Source organism: Rhinolophus sinicus, chromosome 2, assembly GCF_057876585.1.
Source record: "Rhinolophus sinicus isolate RSI-liver-muscle chromosome 2, RSI-T2T, whole genome shotgun sequence".
Lineage (NCBI taxonomy): Eukaryota > Metazoa > Chordata > Mammalia > Chiroptera > Rhinolophidae > Rhinolophus > Rhinolophus sinicus.
In genome coordinates, this window is record NC_142502.1 from 63,635,820 (window position 1) to 63,654,297 (window position 18,478).

The following is an 18,478-nucleotide window of genomic DNA, read 5'->3' on the forward strand; positions in this document are numbered from 1 at the left end:
TAGAGCTGATTGTCTGGCTAGGTCTTATTTTCGGGGAAACATGGTAGGATGAAGAAAAGAGAACAAAGAATGAGGAGGTAGTGGGAGAACCAGGAGAGTGAAGTATCCTGGAAGGCATGGGCTTAAACAAGAAAGGGATGGTTAGCTGTTTTAATTGATGAGAGAATGGGATATAAATAAGGACAAAAGGAAGACCACTAGATTTGCCTATTGGCAAGTCACCAATGACTTTTGGGATATCAGTTATGAAAGAACTAGGAGGGGCATGCTCAGATAGCAAGGACAGAAAAGTCAGTGGAAAGTGAGAGGTGGAGCAGAATGAGTGGATTGATTATTGAGAAACTCAGGCGGGAGATTTAGGAAAGAGATGAAACAGGAGTTTGAGGAGGAAGTAGGGCCAGAGGAGATTTATTCTAGTGCCCAAGAGACTTGAGCAAATTAATAGGTAAGATTGAAGAAGAGTGAATAGAGAAAGAGTTGGGACAGAGAAAGAAAGGGCGGGGGAGAGAGAGAGAGAGAAAAAAGGAGCAAGATTACAGAAAAGTTAAGAGGGGATTAATTTAAGGGCTAAAACATGGCGGTGGAGGGGGGCAAGTTAATGTCTTCTCAGTAAATAAAGAAGAGAGATGATCTGTGCAGAATGAAGAGATGGGGAGAAGCTGTGGGTGAAAGGTGAGAGGGGAAGCAGAGGTTTAGAATAGTTAGTTCCTTAGGAATATACAAGAATTTACAAATATTCAGCCTTTTCTGTGATCACTCTCAACTTAGTGGTGAGCTCCTCCACATAACTTAGAGTGGTCACTCCAGGTCAGGCGAGGCTGATTCAGGCCCCTGTGTGGTCTTGGGTTCCCTTCTGCAGTCTCCTGGCCCCAGGGTGAAGTGTGGCATGGATGCCACAGGAATTCCAGGAGACACAATTTCATACTCATGCCCTGATGGGTGGCATTTGCTGTAAACATAGATATTCAACTTTTAATTTTTTTCAACATCACAATCAGTAATTTAATGAGTAATATTCTCCAACACAGTTCTTCGGGTAATATATTCCCTTATTTGATCACTGCCCCCCATGAAGCTGCTTTAAAAGTTCCCCAAACCTGTCATGTATTCCCACCTTAATCCTGCTAGAGTGACAGAGTGTATGCAAAGCGTAGCTGGGACACTTTTTAGAATGGGAGGAGCCCCATGTATCTTTCAGGTAATATAGCAACACATTGACCAAAGTAGATTTACATTATTTCTAACTTACTTATGTTTCATATTTATAGTCAAAGACCTAGGAAAGTGCTTGTGTATTCATTCCAGGTTCTTTTTAGAGAATGAAGAAGCTTATCTAATCATAAACTGAACAGGACATGCCATCTATACTATTTGTGCCTGAAAGGAGTGGGCTATGCAGTCACAGTAAATGATTTTAGCTCAGGTCTGCAAGCAGTGGATGACAGCACAATACTTTTATTTGTTTGCTTGTTTTTTGTTTTATGTAACCATGCAATTCCCACTGGACTTTGTAAGCATTTGGAGCCATAACCTCGGATTTAATGTTACACGAGGGCAAGTTATCAGACATTTTATTTATAAGTAATACAAAATTCTGCAAATAAAAATTTATTTTGGCATTCTTTAATTTCAGGGTTAACTGAAATGGCTGAAAAAAAAAGTATTTACTATTTCACCTAAATATTATTTCTATAAAATGTTTGTTTTTGTATGTTTATTTGAAATTATATATCACAAATAAGACCAGAGGTAGAAAACAGCACACCGAATAACAAGCCTCAAACAAAACAGAACAAAACAAACAAGATCACACATACTTACAAACTCTCCTGAACCAACTATGTTTAAGAATTAAGAAGTTGCACCCCTTACCCCGGTCCACTCATGAGGCGGGTAAAAGTCATGCCTTCTGATTTCTTACAATCTAAGTATGTTCTCGGCACCTAATGAGCTTTTTAAAAGCCAGCTTAAAGTCTTCATTAAAACTTGTGTAGAGCAGAGGGTTGATCAGAGAATTAACATAACCAAGCCAAGTCAAAAAATCGGCCACTTCAGAGGATACGGTGTAGATGCTCAAGCCTACAATCAACTCTTTGATGAAAAACGGCAGCCATGACAAAATGAATGCACCCAAAATCAGTCCCAGGATGCGTGCTGCCTTGCGCTCCCTGGTACTAGAGATCTGCTGGCGTTCTCCCGGGTGATCTAGGTCATTGTGGAAGGGAGGGATCCTGATGGAGGTGTGGATCTTTTCAAACTCTGTGGTAGGGTCTGAGGTGGAGAAGTCAGACACACAGAAAGTCTGCGTAAGTTTACAACTCCCAAATGAATTTTGGCTATCTGTACTTCTGTTGCTTAAGTGCCGGCTTGACCCTCTTTTCTGGTAAAGGCTCTTGGCTGCATGGTAAATCCGGTAATAGAGAATCAGTATTAAAGTCAAGGGGATATAAAATGCCCCAAGAGTGGAGTAAATGGTGTAGATGACGTGGTCATGCTGAATGGTGCACTGACTAGGGGGCGGGCTGAGCAGGCGGTGGCTTCTCCAGAACAGAGGGGGCATGGAGATGAAGATGGAGATGGTCCAGACGGTGAGGATCATCAGTCCAGCCCTCTTGGTGGTCCTCTTCCTGGCATACTCAATAGCATTGGTGATGGCCCAGTACCTGTCCAGGGCAATCACACAGAGATGGAGGATGGAGCAGGTGCAGCAGGTCATGTCCACACTCAGCCATACCTCGCAGATGAAGTACCCTAGTTTCCAGCTGTCCATGACAATGTACATGATGCTCAAGGGCATGACGAGCACTGCCACCAGGAGATCCGTCACGGCCAGAGAACAGATCAGGTAGTTGGCAGGCTGGTGGAGCTTCTTGGTGGTACAGATGGCCATGATCACAGCCAAGTTTAGCAACATGGTCAGGGTGGTGATGATCACCAGAGTCATGGAAATGAGCATCTTCTCGGTGATGGTCCTGGCTCTCACTGCCACACAGGTTTCTGTGGTACAGTTAGTGATGTTCATGTTTTCCCGTTCCAATGGACACTGTGGAGAAGCTGCTGGTTATTTTCCTTCAGCTGGAAACTACTTAGACTTGAATGTCTCTCATTTGGAAGGAGGCTGTAATTTCTTTAGCTATGTAGCCTCTTGTGTTTCATTTTGTGTGGGTAAAGAGAAGCACCACAGCATTTCTTCTGGATGGACAGTTCCTGGAAAATAGTATGCTACTGGTTAGTGAAAGAAAAAGCCATATTATTTTTCCTGGAAAACATGAAAATATTTAGTATTCATAAATTCTTTGCACAATTTTGATATAATTTTCCTTTTCCTCTCTGAATGTAAACTTTATCTTACCTTATTCCTCAAAGGATATTTTTTTTGTTGGGTTAAGTTCCTGAACTCTTTCTGATGAAGACATAACTAAACTTTAAGTCCATCTTTCCATCTGAGTGTCTTTCTTATTTATATTTATTCTTTTATATATGGAACATATTTATATAAAAGGCTTTTTTACGCTTGGAAACATATATTCACATTATAGCATGCTTTAAAAATTCTGAGACCATTACACTAAAGAAAAAATTATGTTATTTATAATAAGCAGCCTTCAAACCAGATTTTATAGTTTCACAGCAAATATTTATCTCCAGATATATTTTAGTGTCTCAAGTGGGATTGTGCAATTTTATCTAATTGTTTCTGACATTTTATATATCCTACTGTGCATTTCTTTGGAGAAAAGAAAGAAGAAAACATGTAACGTTACTTTGATGTTTACGGCAAATTGTTCTCAGAGTAATACAGTCAACCTACTGAAACGGCATCGTCACTAAGCTCAAAAATCTTTACATTTAAAAAAATGTGTTTAGTTTTGGTTAACATTTGTATTCTGTTTATATTATCTATCTGTCTGTCTGTCTGTCTGTCTAATCTATCATCTATCTATCTTTGTAATCTATCATCCGTCTATCTATCTATCTATCATCTATCTATCTATCTATCTATCTATCTATCTATCTATCTATCTATCTATCTATCTATTTATCTATCATCATCCGTTCATTGGATAACTGTGATTAAGCTGGGCAGTCACTGAGATAGTCAGTGACATTTATTGAATGCATAGCTATCAGGGATTTTTAAAAGTAAAGTTGAATATCAACATATAGTCACAAGACAATAAAAATTCACATAGGGATATTTACAGCTAATGGCTGCTGGTTAGACACTGATCAGATCTTCTGATTAGACTCTATGGGACTAGGTCCAGGAAAACTTCAAAGAGAAACTGGTGTTTCAGCAATTTTAAGAAGGGGCATAGACTGATGTGGATTAGGCCTAACAAACACAATGATTTCAGCAAAAGATGAGGGCAGGAGTAGGTGAGGCATGTGTGAAATGGGAGTGAAAGTGGTAAGGGTCATTGGGTGGAATGGGGACAGGAAGTCAGGGGGCAGGAATCAAAATCTCCAGGCTAAGTGAAATCTAGTTCAGGATTTAATTTCTCTTGTCCATAGGACTAAAACCAGGAAGAAGAGCGATGGGTGCCACTTATCTTTTAGATATAGAAAATGAAAGAAAATAATAATGATTTCACTAAAGACCCAAAATGGGGCAATTGTTTTTTAAAGAGAGTCTCTATCTTTGTGCAGTTAAATAAGAATCATTCTGCCTCTCTGTTTCCATTATGGTTTTACAGTTTCTGTGGATGTACCTACTTTTGGATGTCTTGCATTTCTCTAGTTCTCCCAGGGGATTTGCTCCAACAACAATCCCCTCTTTTTAATAAACTGAATGTTTTTTTCTTCTCCACCAGTACCTTTCCCTCCGTTTATAATCAGTTTAAGTGTGCATTTACTTTTTGAGACCAGACTATAAAGTTGAAAGAGTATAGGCTCTGGAATTAGACAAACCTGTATTTAGATTTCAGTTGGGCCATCTGCTGGCTGTTTGGGGTAACCTTGTTACATTTCTTCTTGTGTCCCATGTGTTTATTTCTCCATTTTGACCTCTTTCTCTGTAATAAAAATTTAGTAAAGTTGTTTTTTTTTTCTGTAAATATTAATCCTTAGTTATGTTTTCCTTGGGTTCTTGAGGTTTGTTGAATAATAAAATAGTTCTCATTAAAAAGATTTTTCCACTCTGATTGTAATATTGAATATAGAGAATAGCATGGATACGGGAGAGAAAGCTTTCGAAATTTCAATTTGATAATAGAGGCAATTAGTAAATGAAGTTATTTTGAAAGCATGTAATAAGAAGAATAATTCAGCTTCACAGAGCTTTTAAAAGCAGCTCTATTTATCTGAGCTCCCATACCTCCTAATTGTCATTTTTCTGATGACCCCCATTTTGTTCTTTATTTGGGAACTATTTTTTATCCCCCGCCCAGCAGATTATGCCTTTCTGGAGGGTAGGTTACATGCCCGATTCATCTTTTTAACTGCCTTTAGTTAAATCAGAAAAATCATTGCAATTTGGTGAGGACTACGTTGTCAGCTCTTTAGTGTGACTTTCTGGTTTATTTTGTGCCCGAGCCTTTCAGACTAGGAGTTAAGTTTTCTATCCTTGTGCTGTCAGTCACCCCAAACTCCTGCTCACATCCAGCTTGCCGTCTTTCATCTTTTTTCATTTAACACTATATCTTAAATTTTATTTCATAGCAACTCATATAGTACATTTTTTGAATGGCAGGGTGACATCACCTAAGGAGCAATGACAGATTGAACAAATCTGAGAACTGGGCTTTGGAGCTTTTCACTGTTTAAAGGTCAGGTAGGTAAGGAGAAATCTGCAAAGCAGAGAAGAGCTACTGAGGTGGAGGCGCACAATTGGAGAGAATTTCATCCCGAGACCATGTGAAGAAGGGGTATCAAGTAAGAGAGAGTGATCAATGGTGTAAATAACTCTAATAGGGCCTGGTGGTGTGTTCTTGACTGTTGGGCTGGGCAATGTGAATGACGTTGATGAACTTGACAAGAGCAGTTTGGTGCAGTGGTGAAGATGAAAGGCTGAATATGGTTTTAAGAAGGAACGGGAGAAGAGGAAATAGTGAATAAAAGTAATTAAGAGTTTTGCTGATAAGGGGAATAGAGAACAAGGTAGTGACTGTGGAGGGAGATGTGGGGTCAAGGTTGCTTCCTTTTTAAACTGAGAAATTGTCTTTTTTAACTAGGCTTTTTACCATTTTCTCACTCAATATTCTTTATATTGGGACAGAGAATATTTTGGGAGTGAGAGAAATATAAAAAAATAAAAAGCAGAAAAGCAGTAATGGAGGAGGCTGGGAGTCAGTTAGTGAGGCCTGGAGACCCCGGGGATCACATTGCAGGCATTGAAGGGGCCAAATAAACAGCCATATCAGGAAATGATCCAACCTCAGTTGTCTTGGCTTCCTTTTGCCTTCTTAAGAAAATAATACATGGTTTTATAATTACTACCAACTTTTTAGGAGGCAGTATGATTTCTAATTAGAACAGTGCTGGTTAAATCTCTTAAGTCTCTTTAGCTTTTCACATAGTGGAGGGAGGACTATAATAACACTTAACTCAAAACATATTCTGCAGAACCAGTCCAATCATTAATATCAACACATCAAACTTTTATTAGTCCACTGGAATGGAAACTTAACTGCAATAATCATAGCTAAAATCAGACATTTCCTATCAGGAGTTGATGCAGGAACTTCTTGGGGAATTTGTAACTTTCAGTTTATGCTCTAATTATGACATGGAAAATACCAGTGCAGTCCAAAGCCATATTTCAATGGTTTTTCATTAAAATAATGAGTAGAAGAGAGTCACTCTAAGCCAAATGGGTTAGTGCATGCTGCTCCCATTTACCAGATGCCACTCTCCTAGCAATTGTCGGAGACCAAGGGGATGAGGTCACGAGCACACTCAACTCATGTTTAATTTCCCTATCTTTTCTAGTCTCCTATTGGTTTTCAATAACTATTGATAATTCACCATATTCTTCCATCTCTTCTTTTACTGTTTTCATTTTACCCAAATTTCCTCAAGTCATTAAAAAAAAAATCTGCAATATGTGCCAATTTCTTCTTGCTATTTCAGGAGTGGCAGCTTGCCTTCATATTACTAATTTTGTCTCTCTAATTATTCAGTTCACTTCCTTAGCCTTCATAAAGACTTTTCTTTGCCTGTCCAATCAAAGGAAGTGTAGATGGTGGTATGTTTCTTAATTTGATCTTCAGTGGGAGCAAAGGAAGATGTAGAGGAGATGCTAGACTGTGGGATTCTTCATTCTCTTTTTCTTATTTATTTATTTACTTATTATTTTTATTTATTTTAATTGTGATGGTACATGACATGTGGTTATTATGAGGTTATTATATGCATACCAACAGGAAAACATTATCATTGTAAAGATTAAAACAAAACAGAGTACACAGTTTTTGGAGTTGTTTATATATTCAAGACACAAGTCCACATATAAGAACATTTGTCAAAACAATGTTTTGTGAACGTTTTCTTCCACTCTGTGGTTTGCCTGGTAGTTTTTAATGATGCTATGAAAAGCAGAGATTTTAATTTTGATAAAATCTAAGTTATCTATTTTTTCTTTATGATTAGAGCTTCCTGTGTCCTAAGAAGTCCTTTCCAACCTCAAGGTCACAAAAGTATTTTTCTATATTTTCCTCTAGAAGTTTAATAGCTTTCACTTTTATGTTCATGTTGGAGGAGGTCATGCAGAGGACATGACTGCTGGTTGACGGGAGCACTGGACCTGGGCAATCAGAGGCTCCTGGACCCCTCATGTCCTTGGAATGTACACGCTGCTTGCTGTTCTCACAGCTAGAGCAATTTTCAATTTGTTGTTGAGACCGTCTGGATGGTATATGTGACTGAACTAAATTTTTAAGATTCTCACAGGTGGGTATGGAGAGCTATTCATCTTGTGACTGCCCAAAACAAGCCTCATATGTAATTTCCTTTGCTTCTTAAGCCTGCCACCTACGGTGCCAATCTGGAGTGGTCTGCCTCTTTTTTCTGTCTTTCCTTGTCCTCTGTGTGTGTGTACAAGTACCAATTTCCTGAATTTTTGAACCAACAGTTCATGATCCATCTTGAATAAGTTTTTGCATTTGGATGTGAGGTAGGTGTTGAGGTTTATTTTCCCCCCATATGGACATCTAGTTATTTCAGCACTTTTTGTGGGAAAGTCTTTTCCCAATGAAATATATATCAGTTTATCTCTATACCCTCTGTTCTATTCCATTGATCTACCTTTATGACAAAATAACGTTATTACTGTAACTTTTATAGTAACTCATGAGGTCTGGTGGTGTGACTCCAACTTTGTTCTTTTTCAAGATTTTTTGGCTATTATAGGGCATATGAATTTCCACACTAATTTTAGAATCAAATCGTCAGTTTCTACAAAAACCCTGCTGAAATTTTAGTTGGGATTTATAAAAATTATAGAATAATTTTAGGAGAATGAAAATTTATTTATATTGTGTATCCTCCAATTCATGAACAAAATAGAGTACTTCATTGATTTTGGTATTTCTTAATTTCTCTCAGTAACATTTGTGGTTTTCAGTGTGGAGGTTTTTGCACATATTTATTTAAATTTATCCCTATGTGTTTTAATACAGAGGGTGCCAAAAAATGTATATACAGTTTAAGAAAGAAAAAAAACTGTATTAAAATTGTAATACAAGGAATGAATGATACTAGCATTCATTTGATTAACGCCATCTTTTGAGTGAACGTCATACTACATATTGCTACCGTAATTCAATTCAACTTCAGAAGTAATACATAGATAATATTTCTTAAAATGTGTACATTTTTTTGCCACCCCCAGTATTTTTGATGTTTTCTAAGTGGTACTTGTTTCAGTTTCCATTTATATTGCTTGTATAGAGAAATACAGTGGATTTTTTTATACTAATTTTAAATCTGTGATCTTGCTAAATACCCATATTAATTCTAGTAGATATTTTGTAGATTCATACCTCTTACAAATAGAGATAGTTTTATTTCTTTTCCAATTTGATTGCTTTTATTTCTTTGCCTTGCCTTATCATAATGACTAGAACCCGAGTAAAATGCTGAGTAGAAATGGTGAAAGCAGACAGTCTTACCTTGTTCCCAATATCAGAGGGGGAAATGTTCATAATTCACCATTAATATGGTATTAGCAAAGTTTTTCTTAGATCTCTTTTATTATTAGTTGAGGAAATTTTATTCTATTCCTAAATTGCTGATAGTTTTTATAATAAGTGGGTATTTAATTTTATCAAATCTATCTTTTTCAACCATTGAAATGATTTTACAAAATCTTTATTCTGTTAATGTGGTGAATTACAGTAATTGATTTTTGGATGTTAAACAATCTTGCATTTTTGGAAAAAACCCAGTTAACTATGGTGTATTGTCCTTTTTATATATTGATTTGTTGATATTTTGTTAAAGATTTTGTATTTAGGAGAGATATTTGTGTGAAAAAGTTTTTTCCTCTATCTTGCCTACTTTTGGTATCAAAGCTATGCTGGCCTTAAAAAAAATAAGTGCTCAAAACTTTCTGAATGAGTTTGAGAAATATTGATGTCCCTTCTTTTGCAAATATTTGTTAACATGTATCTGTGAATGCTTTTGATCTTAAGTTTTCCTTATGGGAAGATTTTTAATTGTAAATTCAATTTCTTTAACATATATAGGTTTCTTTAGTATTAGTTTATTCTTGTGTCACTTATGGTGATTTACATCCTTTAAGGAATTTGTCCATTCCATCTAAGTTGTTAAATTCATAGTCATGAAGATGGTGATAATATTCCTTTCATATTTAATGCCTATAATATATAATGACATTCCATTTTTCATTCTTAATATTGATAAGTTTAGTTTTTTTCTTGATCAGTAAGGTAAGGATTTTTCAATTTTATTGATCTTTGCAAATCACCTTTTTTCTTTTTTTATTCCAAATCACGTTTTGAATAACTTGATTTCCTCTATTATCTATTCTTTATTTAATTACTTTCAGCCCTTATGTTTATTATTTCCTTTCCTTTCCTTCTTTTACTTACTTTATGTTCTTTTTCTGGTCTGTTAATGTAGATGTTAATTAATTTAAAACTTTTTTCACCAATAATATAGCATTTAGAATTATAGATTTTGCTCTAAGCACTATTTTAGCTGCATGCATCCTAAAAATTTTTGTATTTAATATTTGCTATTTAATATTTAATATTATTTAATATTTGTATTTTCATTATTATTCAGTCAGAAATATTTTCTAAATTCTTTCGTGGTTTCTTATTTGACTTATGCAGTATTTAGCAGTACATTTCTTAACTTCGAAATATTGAAAGATTTTATAGATTCTTTAAAAATTGATTTTTAATTCCAGTGTACTCAGGCTCACAAAACATAGTCTGTATGGTTTCAATCATTTGAAATTTATTTTATGGCACAGCTTATAGTCTATCTTGGTGATGTTATATGTGTGTTTAAAAATAATGTCTGGTGTGTACTGTGATTATTCCATGTAATTTGCTTGACAGTATTGTTCAAGTCTCCTATACCTTTACTGATGTTTTGTCAACTTGCTCTATCAATTATTGAGAAAAGAGTGTTAAAATCTCTAGCTATAATTGTGGATATGCCAATCTCTCCCTTTAGTTCTGTCAATGTATTTTGAAGATCTGTTATTAAATGTATACTAATATAGAATTGTTATGTCTTGTTGATGAATTGACCATTATGTAATGTCTCCATTTGTCCTTCATAGTGTTTTATGTTCTGATGTTTACTTTGTATGATATTAACATAGCCACTCCAGCTTTCATTTAATTAATGTTTGTATGGTATACATCATTTTTCTCTTCTTCTACTTTTAACCTATCTATGTCTTTATATGAAGTGGGTTTCTTATGGATAACCTCTATTTCAGTCTTACATTTTCATCTGGTCTGACATTCTCTGCCTTTTGAGTAAGATGTTTAGATCATTTCTACTTAATGTAATTATTGGTATATTTTGCTTTAATTCTATCATCTTTTTGTTTATTTTCTATTTGTTCAGGTTTCCTTTTATTTACTTCCTTAGCATTTTGTAATTTTCAGCATAAAAGTCCTGTACACATTGTGTTAGATTTATACCTAAGTATTTTATTTTCTTTGGAGTGATTGTAAATGGCATTATGTTTTTAATTTCAGTTTCCACATGTTTATTTTTAGGATATAGAAATGTAATTGATTTTGTGTGTTGATCTTGTGTTATGCAACTTTGATTAACTCACTTAATAGTGATAAGATTTTTTTGGTAGATTCTTGGAGTTTCCTACATAACAGATGATCATGTCATTTGCAAATTAGAACACTTTTATTTCTTCTTTCTTATCTGTATGACTTTTCTTGCCTCATTGAACTGGCTAGACCTTCTAATACTATGTTGATTATCAATAGTAAGAGCAGACATCTTCATCTTAGGCCTTATCATAGGGAAGAAGCATTCATTCTTTCCTTATTAACAGAATAGGGACCATTTTTAAGGAATGGAATGTGAGCAGAAGTGGTATGTGCCACTTCTAGACCTGGTCTCCAAAAACTTCTAATGTACTATCCTTATTCTCAATCTCCATCCACCAGTTGGATGAGATGGAAGTATCCTGGGTCCTTGAATGACCAGGTGGGGCAGAATATTACTCCTCCTCCCTCTGACTTGCATTAGATGGTGATATGAGTGAGAAACAACATTTTATTGTATTAAACCACTAATATTTTGGAGAGTATCAGTAAAGGGGCTAATATTATTTACCTTAAGTGACACATCAACTATCCTGTGTGGTTCAATCTTTGGAAGCTTAGTTTCACAATTTGAAAAATGAAGATAATTATATCTGTTTTATATGTTTAGAGAGAGAATTAAATGAGATAGCACTTGCCAAAGTACTTGTACATTTCCCAACATGTAAGAGGTATTCAATAAACATTTGTTCAATCTATTGTTTGCTGAGCATGTTCATGTGTTGATATACTAATGGATTTGTTATCTCCATAGTGAACTAAGGGATATTTACTTGTGTTTGTGTCTTTGAATGTTTAATCTATCCCTTTAAAATTTACTTTAGATAAATCTAGAGAAGGTGCCAAAGGCAAGAGGGTGGTTGAGATTTCTTTAATGAGGTCAGGGGATGTGGGTGGGATAAATAGATGGGGGAAGTTGGGTATGGAATGAAATCTTCAGGGTTAAAAGCCTGAGTGTGAATAAAAAGCAATTTAGAGGACTAGGGGGAAGAACGTGATACACTTCATTGGCCAATTTATTTTACTACATTGGCAATGACAATATAAAAGTTGTATTTATTATAATATCCTAGATAACTCACAAAGAGAATTTAGAGAAATTTCCCAAACTTGAGGAGTTTGCCTAAAACTTATATTTTTAATTTAAGTCTTTTCTACCATTAAACATAGTCATTATTAGATAGCCAGCACACATTTGTGTTTCTGTAAACTCTGGTTAGTTTATTGGTTTGGGCTTTATTTTTGCTTTCTTTACCTTATCACTTTTCTTTTTGTTTACCATAAAGGAGGGCCTCAATTTTCATTATGATCAGAACATATTCTGCATCTCAAACTACTACACAAATAATGCTTAGCTTTAGTGAATAACAAACATAACTTTTTCTTTCGTTCTATAGTCTGTTGTTGCCGTGCCACTCCTGGCTATTGAATTCATGTAGCTTTCCAAAGCCTTCTTTAACTGTGTTTCTTGGGTTTGGCAATTCATTAACTATAAAACTCTGCCATGCTCCAGGCAGGAGCATACAATACAATAAATTTGTAGCATCTATTTTTTTTTAATAAACTTTTTTATTTTGGCGTAATTTTTTATCTATAAAAAAGTTGTAAAGATTGAATAGAGAGTTCCTCTATCCTTTTCACCCATTTTACCCATTGTTAATATCTTAAATTATCATAGTACATTTATCAAAACTAAAAAAGCAACATTGGTTCATTGCTATTAACTAAACTCCAGACTGTATTTGGATTTAATCAGTATTTTCCATTGATACCCTCTTTCTGTTTCAATCCAGGATACCATATTGTATTTAGTTATTGAATCTCCTGTCTCCTCTGGTCTGTGACAATTTCTATCTTTGCTTGTTTTTCATGACCTTCATAGTCTTGAGGATTACTGGCCATGTGTCCTGTAGAATGTCCCCCATCTTGGTTCTTCTGATGTTTTTCTCCTAATTAGACCAGGGTATGGTTTTTGGAAAGAATACCATGGAGATGAAGTGCCATTCTCATTACATCACATCAGGAGTATGGAATATCCATGACATCAATAGGGATGTTAACCTTTATCACTTGGTTAAGGTAGCATTTCCTAGGATTCTCATTATTTTTCCTTTTCCTTTCTCTGTTTTTTTGGAATTGAGTCCATAATTCTAGCCCACCCTCAAGGGTGGGGAATAAAGCTCCACCTCATGGAGGAGGGAAGATGTGCATATATCAATTCAAATTCTTCTGTACGGAAGGTTTGTCTCTTATCCTCTTCTTATTTACGTATTCAATAATTTATATTTATCTGTGTATATGTTTATGATTCTGTCTCAAGGGGATAATAGCCTGTAGTTTGGGGAAAATTACCTTTATAAAAGTGCAATTGATAGCTATATTATTTATTTATATTACAGTATTGACTCATGGATATTTATCTTATTCTGTGGATTATAATCCAATATTACATTATTTGTTTATTGCTCAAATTGTTCCAACTTTGGCCATTGGGAGCTCTTCCAATCAGCTCCTGTTGCATCATCTCTTTCATAAATCTGTTTTCCTTTGTCCTGTATAGGCTGGCTATATCTCATTAAAAGAGGATGAGAAAAAACAATCTGTCTTGTGAAGTAGGTAAGGTTTTAGTCAATAGAGCATCTCTACTGCAGGCAAATAAAGCCTTTAATATGAAGGACATCTGTGGAAAAGTTATTTGCTTTTCAGCTGAGAATAATAAAAATGAACTTTATGAAGTACCTGTCATTTAAGTTAGCTAGTGCTTGAGATTGTATTAGCATATTTATTTAAAAAATGAAATGATTTCTTTTTGACTCAGTTTAATGATTCCTCAGAGAAGATCTAGGCTCCCTCCTGTGCTGTGCATACACTTTTCTTTTAAATCTAATGCAATGTAAGGTGTTTTTGTGGCTGATCCAAAGGAATGAGCATTTAAGCTGCCTCTAGGGCTAAGGTGCTTTCTTTACTGTGTTTCCACCTGGGGAAGCATTGTTATTTCAGATTACTTGGTATGCTCCTTCTGCCTCCAAAGGTATATTCTACAAGAGGGAGGTTTGCACGGTTTTGTTTGTTTGTTTTTTTTCTAAACATACTTCAGGTTAAGAAGCAAGCAATAGTGTGCTATATGGAAGTGGAAGGGTCAAGAATAGAAACCTCTTACAAATGCATCTCAGATTTATTGATGGTTAATTGTCTGTCCCTGAAAAAGATACTCCATGCCTTTGGGTCTCAGTTTCTCTCTCTGTATAATTAGGACTTCATTGTATCTGAGCATCTTTCAGGTCCAACATGCTATGATTTTTTTTTTGTATGTTATGATTTTTATGCTACAATTTTATTGTGGCTAGAAAAATGCAATGCACATATATTTATGTTTCAAAAGAAAAGTATCCTTTAATTTTGGGAAAATTATATTTATAAATGTGTTGTCGATGCCCAATAAAAATGCCAAGGATTCCTGACATTTATGTAGGACTATTATTTTTCAAATTTACTTTCACATTAATTTTCTGGTTTTAAGATTAATTTTGTTTTCAACTTTGAACACATAATCTTTTTACCAAACACACATATTTATCTCTACACTTTGACTCTCATGTCAATATATAGCTACCTTTCTATTTTCTTGACTGTTTTTCTCTTGGTTTGTCACTTGTCATGGGTGGTGTGTGGTCTCTCACATTTATGCCAGTCTTGGAATTGACTTTGTTCCAGACTATCATTTCAAGGATGTTTGTATAGAGAATAGCCTTGAAAGACAGAGATTGGGAAAGGGAGGCATGCTTACTCTCTAGTATGATAAAGATAATACCTCCTTTTGGAATAAGGGGTTGGATGCTTACTGCCCATTATAAAAGATTTGGGTTCCCTAAGCTCAGTATGCAACCTGTAAACACTCAGTACATATGCACGAATCATCTGGCTCTCTTTGCATCACTGTGTGGGAATTTGTGCTTGGGAAATTGGTATAAGAAAATGCTAATATTCTGGCTACTGCTATTGTTGTAATAAAATCCTTACTCTCTGACCCAGGAATCTCCTGTCTTCTGATGGTTCCATGAAACTGTGGCATTGGTTAGCTTGTAAGTAGGGTAAAATATCAGATTTTCCGTTAGTTCTTTTTGCAGTGTACTGTTCATTGTGAAGTTTTAGTGGGTTGTATAAAATAACTAATTTTGTGAGGTGGTCCTCTCTTAATTCATAATTGCCTTGATGAGTTACCATAAAAAAGAGCTGAGAACTTGTGTTCCAAAAGAACTGGATTCAAGTATGCATTTTGTTATATTCTAACTTTGCAACATTGGCAAGTCACTTAGCATCTCTGCACTTCTTTTCCTTCTCTTTTTATTGGAGATGACCTACTTCACAAGGTTACTGTGGAATTAATCTTCACAGTAAAAGATAATACATATCTGGGCTATCCAATATGGCAGCCATACATGGCTATTTACATTAAATTAAATTAAAAATCAGTTTGTCAATTATACTAGTGCGACTTTTCAAGTCCTTAGTAGTGGCATGTGATTAGTGGCTACTATATTGGATAAAACAGATATATAACATTTTTATTATGGCCCCCAATTCTGTTGGGCAGTGCTGACAAAGCTCTTTACACATATGGAGTGTTATAGAAATATGACTATTTTTGTGTTCCTTTGCTATTATTGGGAGGTTGGATGAGACCAGTTCACCTGTCTCTTTCTAACCTTTGGTAAATTTTAATACTCATGTGTGCCATGGAAAACCCTGGCTTTCTATATGCAGCAAAAACTTAAGTGCAGTTTGATAACAGAGAGATAAGACTATGAATGAAAACTAAGCCTCGTTTCATGGACCAGGTGTTGCACAGACTAATGTGTTGAATTTTCTAAGGTTGCATCAGGGTTCAGCACGAGTGCTGGGAATGGTGAGTGATATTTACTGTGGGTGTGGGAAGGGGTGGGAGCACATGCACCCTATATGTTTGCCTTTTCAGTCCTATACCGTGTTTCCCCGAAAATAAGACCTAGCCGGACAATCAGCTCTAATGCATCTTTTGGAGCAAAAGTTAATATAGAATCCAGTATATATTGTGTTATGTTATGTTATGTTATGTTATGTTATGTTATGTTATGTTATGTTATGTTATGCTATGCTATGTTATGTTATGTTATATTATATAAGACCCGGTCTGATAGTAAAATAAGACCCAGTATTATATTGTATAATGCTTTATTATACAATATAATTATAATATTATAAATATTATATAATTGTAATATTATAAATATTATATAATTGTAATATTATAAATATTATACAACTATAATATTATAAATATTATATAATTATAACATAATATAATATAATATAATATTAAAGACCCAGTCTTATAGTAAAATAAGACCTGGTCTTATATTAATTTTTGCTCCAAATGACGCATTAGAGCTGATTGTCTGTCTAGGTCCTATTTTCGGGGAAACATGGTATTTATTTGTGTACTTTGTATCTGATTGTCTTGCCTCAGAAAATAAATGTGTTTTGATTTTCCTTTTGTTTTGACTTTCTTATAGTTAGATTGTCTGACTCCCAAATTTACAATATTTGTCAGTTTTCACCTCCTTCCCTACCCCCATTCCTCAACATGATGGTTATTAAGGGCACTAGAGGATTTAATGTTTCTTTTTATCCCTGATGAATCCTCTTAGTTGCTAAGCTATTATCAGTCACAGTCCCTTCTAGAATATAGTTAATTAGATTTCACTCTTTTCCAGCAAAGTGATGAAAGAGTATAGGGATTAGTATCACTAATCAGAATTTGAAAGGGCACTGATGTCTCTGAAAATATTATAGGATTATATTTTTTTCTTCTTAAACTGCTACAGGTGAGGTACTTCACATATAACAGACAAGGTAAATAGTTTCACTGAATATAAACTCCATGTCATGGATCCTGGCTCCTGGAATGTTGGGCTGAGGAGTCAGAGGTGGTATCTAGATTTGACAGAAGAAAATTATGACTGATAAGTGATCAATCACTAGTAACCAGCCTAGATTGGTATGTGAATATCTAACATGTTTTATGTCCCTAGAATTAAAAAAAAAAAAAATCACTGTCCTTTCAAAGAGCATCAAAGGGCTTGACGACCGTCATCTTTATTCAATCTAATTTCAATCCCAGTTCTGCCTAGAGAAAACCACATTCTTCCAATACCATGCTTTTGAATTCAAGCTCTTATCCGAAAACTGATAGAATTGTGACCCTTCATGCTACTTTTTTATATAGTTCATGAGAAGCACAAGGTAGTGATATAACTTTTTCCACTTCTACAACAGCACAAATAGTAAATAACAGCTGTCTAGATATTGGAAAGAAACATTGCCAGAATTTGTTCTACAAAATGTGAAGAATGTCACCATGAATTTTTAAGTAATAGTTTTTTCAATTCGGCAGATATTTAGGGCTAGTAAAATAGATAATGGCAGTTTTCTGGGGTAAATATTATGTGGAGAAAAAAATATCTCATATTTACTGCATAAAGTAAGAAGGGATGACAGAAGGAGAAACGTACAGAGAAGAAAAATTCCAGTAAATTCAATTTATGATAAAATTCAGAAGCATTTCAATCCTAGATGATAAGAGCATTCACCTTCCTCTCATCCCAACCTGATAACATACAGTTTACAAAGTCAAGATACGATTAAAAAGTTTTCCCTTGTTGTAATGTTTACCATAGAGTTTATGAGAAGTAACTGAGTGCACACATTCCATTTTATTCAATTCTCCAAACTTGAGTAGACACTTACAATTGCACAGATCCAGTTGGAGATAAAGGATGACTATGGTCATTGCCCTTGAGGTACTCGTAGTTCACCAGGGAAGACAGACCTGATTTGTCTAAATCATAGCCTGTGTGAAGGTAGGATGAAAAGAGGACCCGACCTCCCTCCAAGTTAATTGATATTACTACCCATAATTGTAGCATGACACTGTTTACGGACTAGCAATATTAACGTTCCTTTAACCTGGCACACCTTCCCTCATTTGAACCCCACTCTTTTTCCAACGCACCCAAATCCCATCCCTTTTGTGAGGTCTTTTCTGACCTGGGCTCCCCAATCCCAGAGAGATAAGACTATGAATGAAAACTAAGCCTCGTTTCATGGACCAGGTGTTGCACAGACTAATGTGTTGAATTTTCTAAGGTTGCATCAGGGTTCAGCAC

The 18,478-nt window shown here is 35.1% G+C and overlaps 1 protein-coding gene across 1 annotated transcript in view; it reads right to left on the minus strand.

Moving 5' to 3' along the window:
- Window positions 1–1,489: 1,489 nt before the first annotated feature.
- Window positions 1,490–18,478, minus strand: part of HTR1E (5-hydroxytryptamine receptor 1E) — a 73,852-nt gene continuing 56,863 nt past the window's right edge. Inside the window, exon 2 of the mRNA XM_019743235.3 lies at window positions 1,490–3,207. Within this exon, the coding sequence (XP_019598794.1) occupies window positions 1,925–3,022 (1,098 nt within the window). The 5' untranslated portion in view covers window positions 3,023–3,207 and the 3' untranslated portion in view covers window positions 1,490–1,924. The remainder of the gene's footprint in view (window positions 3,208–18,478) is intronic.